This window comes from Propithecus coquereli, unplaced genomic scaffold (assembly GCF_000956105.1).
Source record: "Propithecus coquereli isolate 6110/MARCELLA unplaced genomic scaffold, Pcoq_1.0 Scaffold248, whole genome shotgun sequence".
Taxonomy (NCBI): Eukaryota; Metazoa; Chordata; class Mammalia; order Primates; family Indriidae; genus Propithecus; species Propithecus coquereli.
Genome location: NW_012148041.1, coordinates 324,272 through 325,577, shown reverse-complemented (window position 1 = coordinate 325,577; position 1,306 = coordinate 324,272). Strand labels below are relative to the sequence as shown.

Below are 1,306 nucleotides of genomic sequence, written 5' to 3'. Positions count from 1 at the left end.
ACTTGGAGAGAAAGCGGTGGGCCATGATGGCAGCACAGCCAGGGGCCTCTTTGCTTCTGGCCAGCTTTTTCAGTGCTTGCATGCTGGTCAGTGCCTTTCTTCACCTCGTCAGGACTGTGTTCAAGGGCTTTAGAGACAGGAACAGGGAGGGGATAGATAGGACAAATGACTGAGGGGCGTCTGAGTGAGGATAGAGATAATGGCCTTTCAGATGCCCTTCCGTTTTTATTAGGCAGATTGTCTACTTTTTCAAACAGAAATCAAAGCTACCTTGATTTGGAAAGGTATAAACAAGGAATGGGTCTTAGTTACTTTGACAAATGGTGTTTAAACTCTGAATTTGTATGAATATGTCTTTTTGAATGTTTAACCCACTATGTAACCTCTGTGACTTCAGGTGCTACTTGTGAGCAGTAGTCGCCATCCAGACCGATGGATTGTCCCTGGAGGAGGCATGGAGCCTGAGGAAGAGCCAGGTGTGGCAGCAGTCCGTGAAGTCTGTGAGGAGGTATGCACGGAGAAGAAAGGGCACAGCTGTACCTTTTAATCATGAACATGTCCTGTGTGCACACTTCTTTAGTTTATCACCACTCACTGAATAGACAAACCATAATCACAGAAAGATGGCATTTAGTGGTTACCACGTGCCTCCTTTATTCAAGGGGTGATCGAGTTGTGACATGGTAATGTTTATCAGGCACTCTGTGCAGGAAGAAAGCTCGAGGTAGTGAGTATGTCTAATTATACTAGACAGCCCTTTATGACTTCCCATGAATCTTTTCCAACTATGCCTCTGTTGCCTGTGATAGAAGACCAAGAATTCAGTAGTTCCACAGCCCTAACAAAGGAGAGGAACAGGCTGCATTAGTATAAATGCCTCATTCTTACTAACCTTTGGATGGGGAGGAGGAGACCTTTGGTTTCCTGTACTTCCTGGGTCCTAGCCATGGAACTGGGTATGGCTAAAGCGACAATTCTGTTAGCCAGAAGGTGTTAATGGTGCAACTTGAGAGATAGTAGTATTTTTTCCATTTAGTTGCATAATGTATGTACATGTAATACATACGTGTATTGAGTTCCTGGGCCATAATATAATATCTTACTGGATACTTAAGAATAAACAGTCAGAAGAAGTAAAGTTGTGGACCCTCAGGAGGAATAACTAGTGTTTCTCCGTGGCCTTTTGTGGCATCATACTCTACTTTGCTTATGTTGTCTCGTTTAGTTCTCATAACTTGATGGTGTAAATTTTATTGCCCAGATTTACTTGTCTCGGTCACACAAGTATTGCTTTTTATTTATTTAT

General features: G+C 43.0%; 1 protein-coding gene across 1 annotated transcript in view; it reads left to right on the top strand.

Moving 5' to 3' along the window:
- The window catches only part of NUDT3 (nudix (nucleoside diphosphate linked moiety X)-type motif 3), a 129,940-nt gene that overhangs the window by 88,104 nt on the left and 40,530 nt on the right, over positions 1-1,306 (top strand). The window contains exon 2 of the mRNA XM_012646604.1: positions 398-508. Within this exon, the coding sequence (XP_012502058.1) occupies positions 398-508 (111 nt within the window). The remainder of the gene's footprint in view (positions 1-397; positions 509-1,306) is intronic.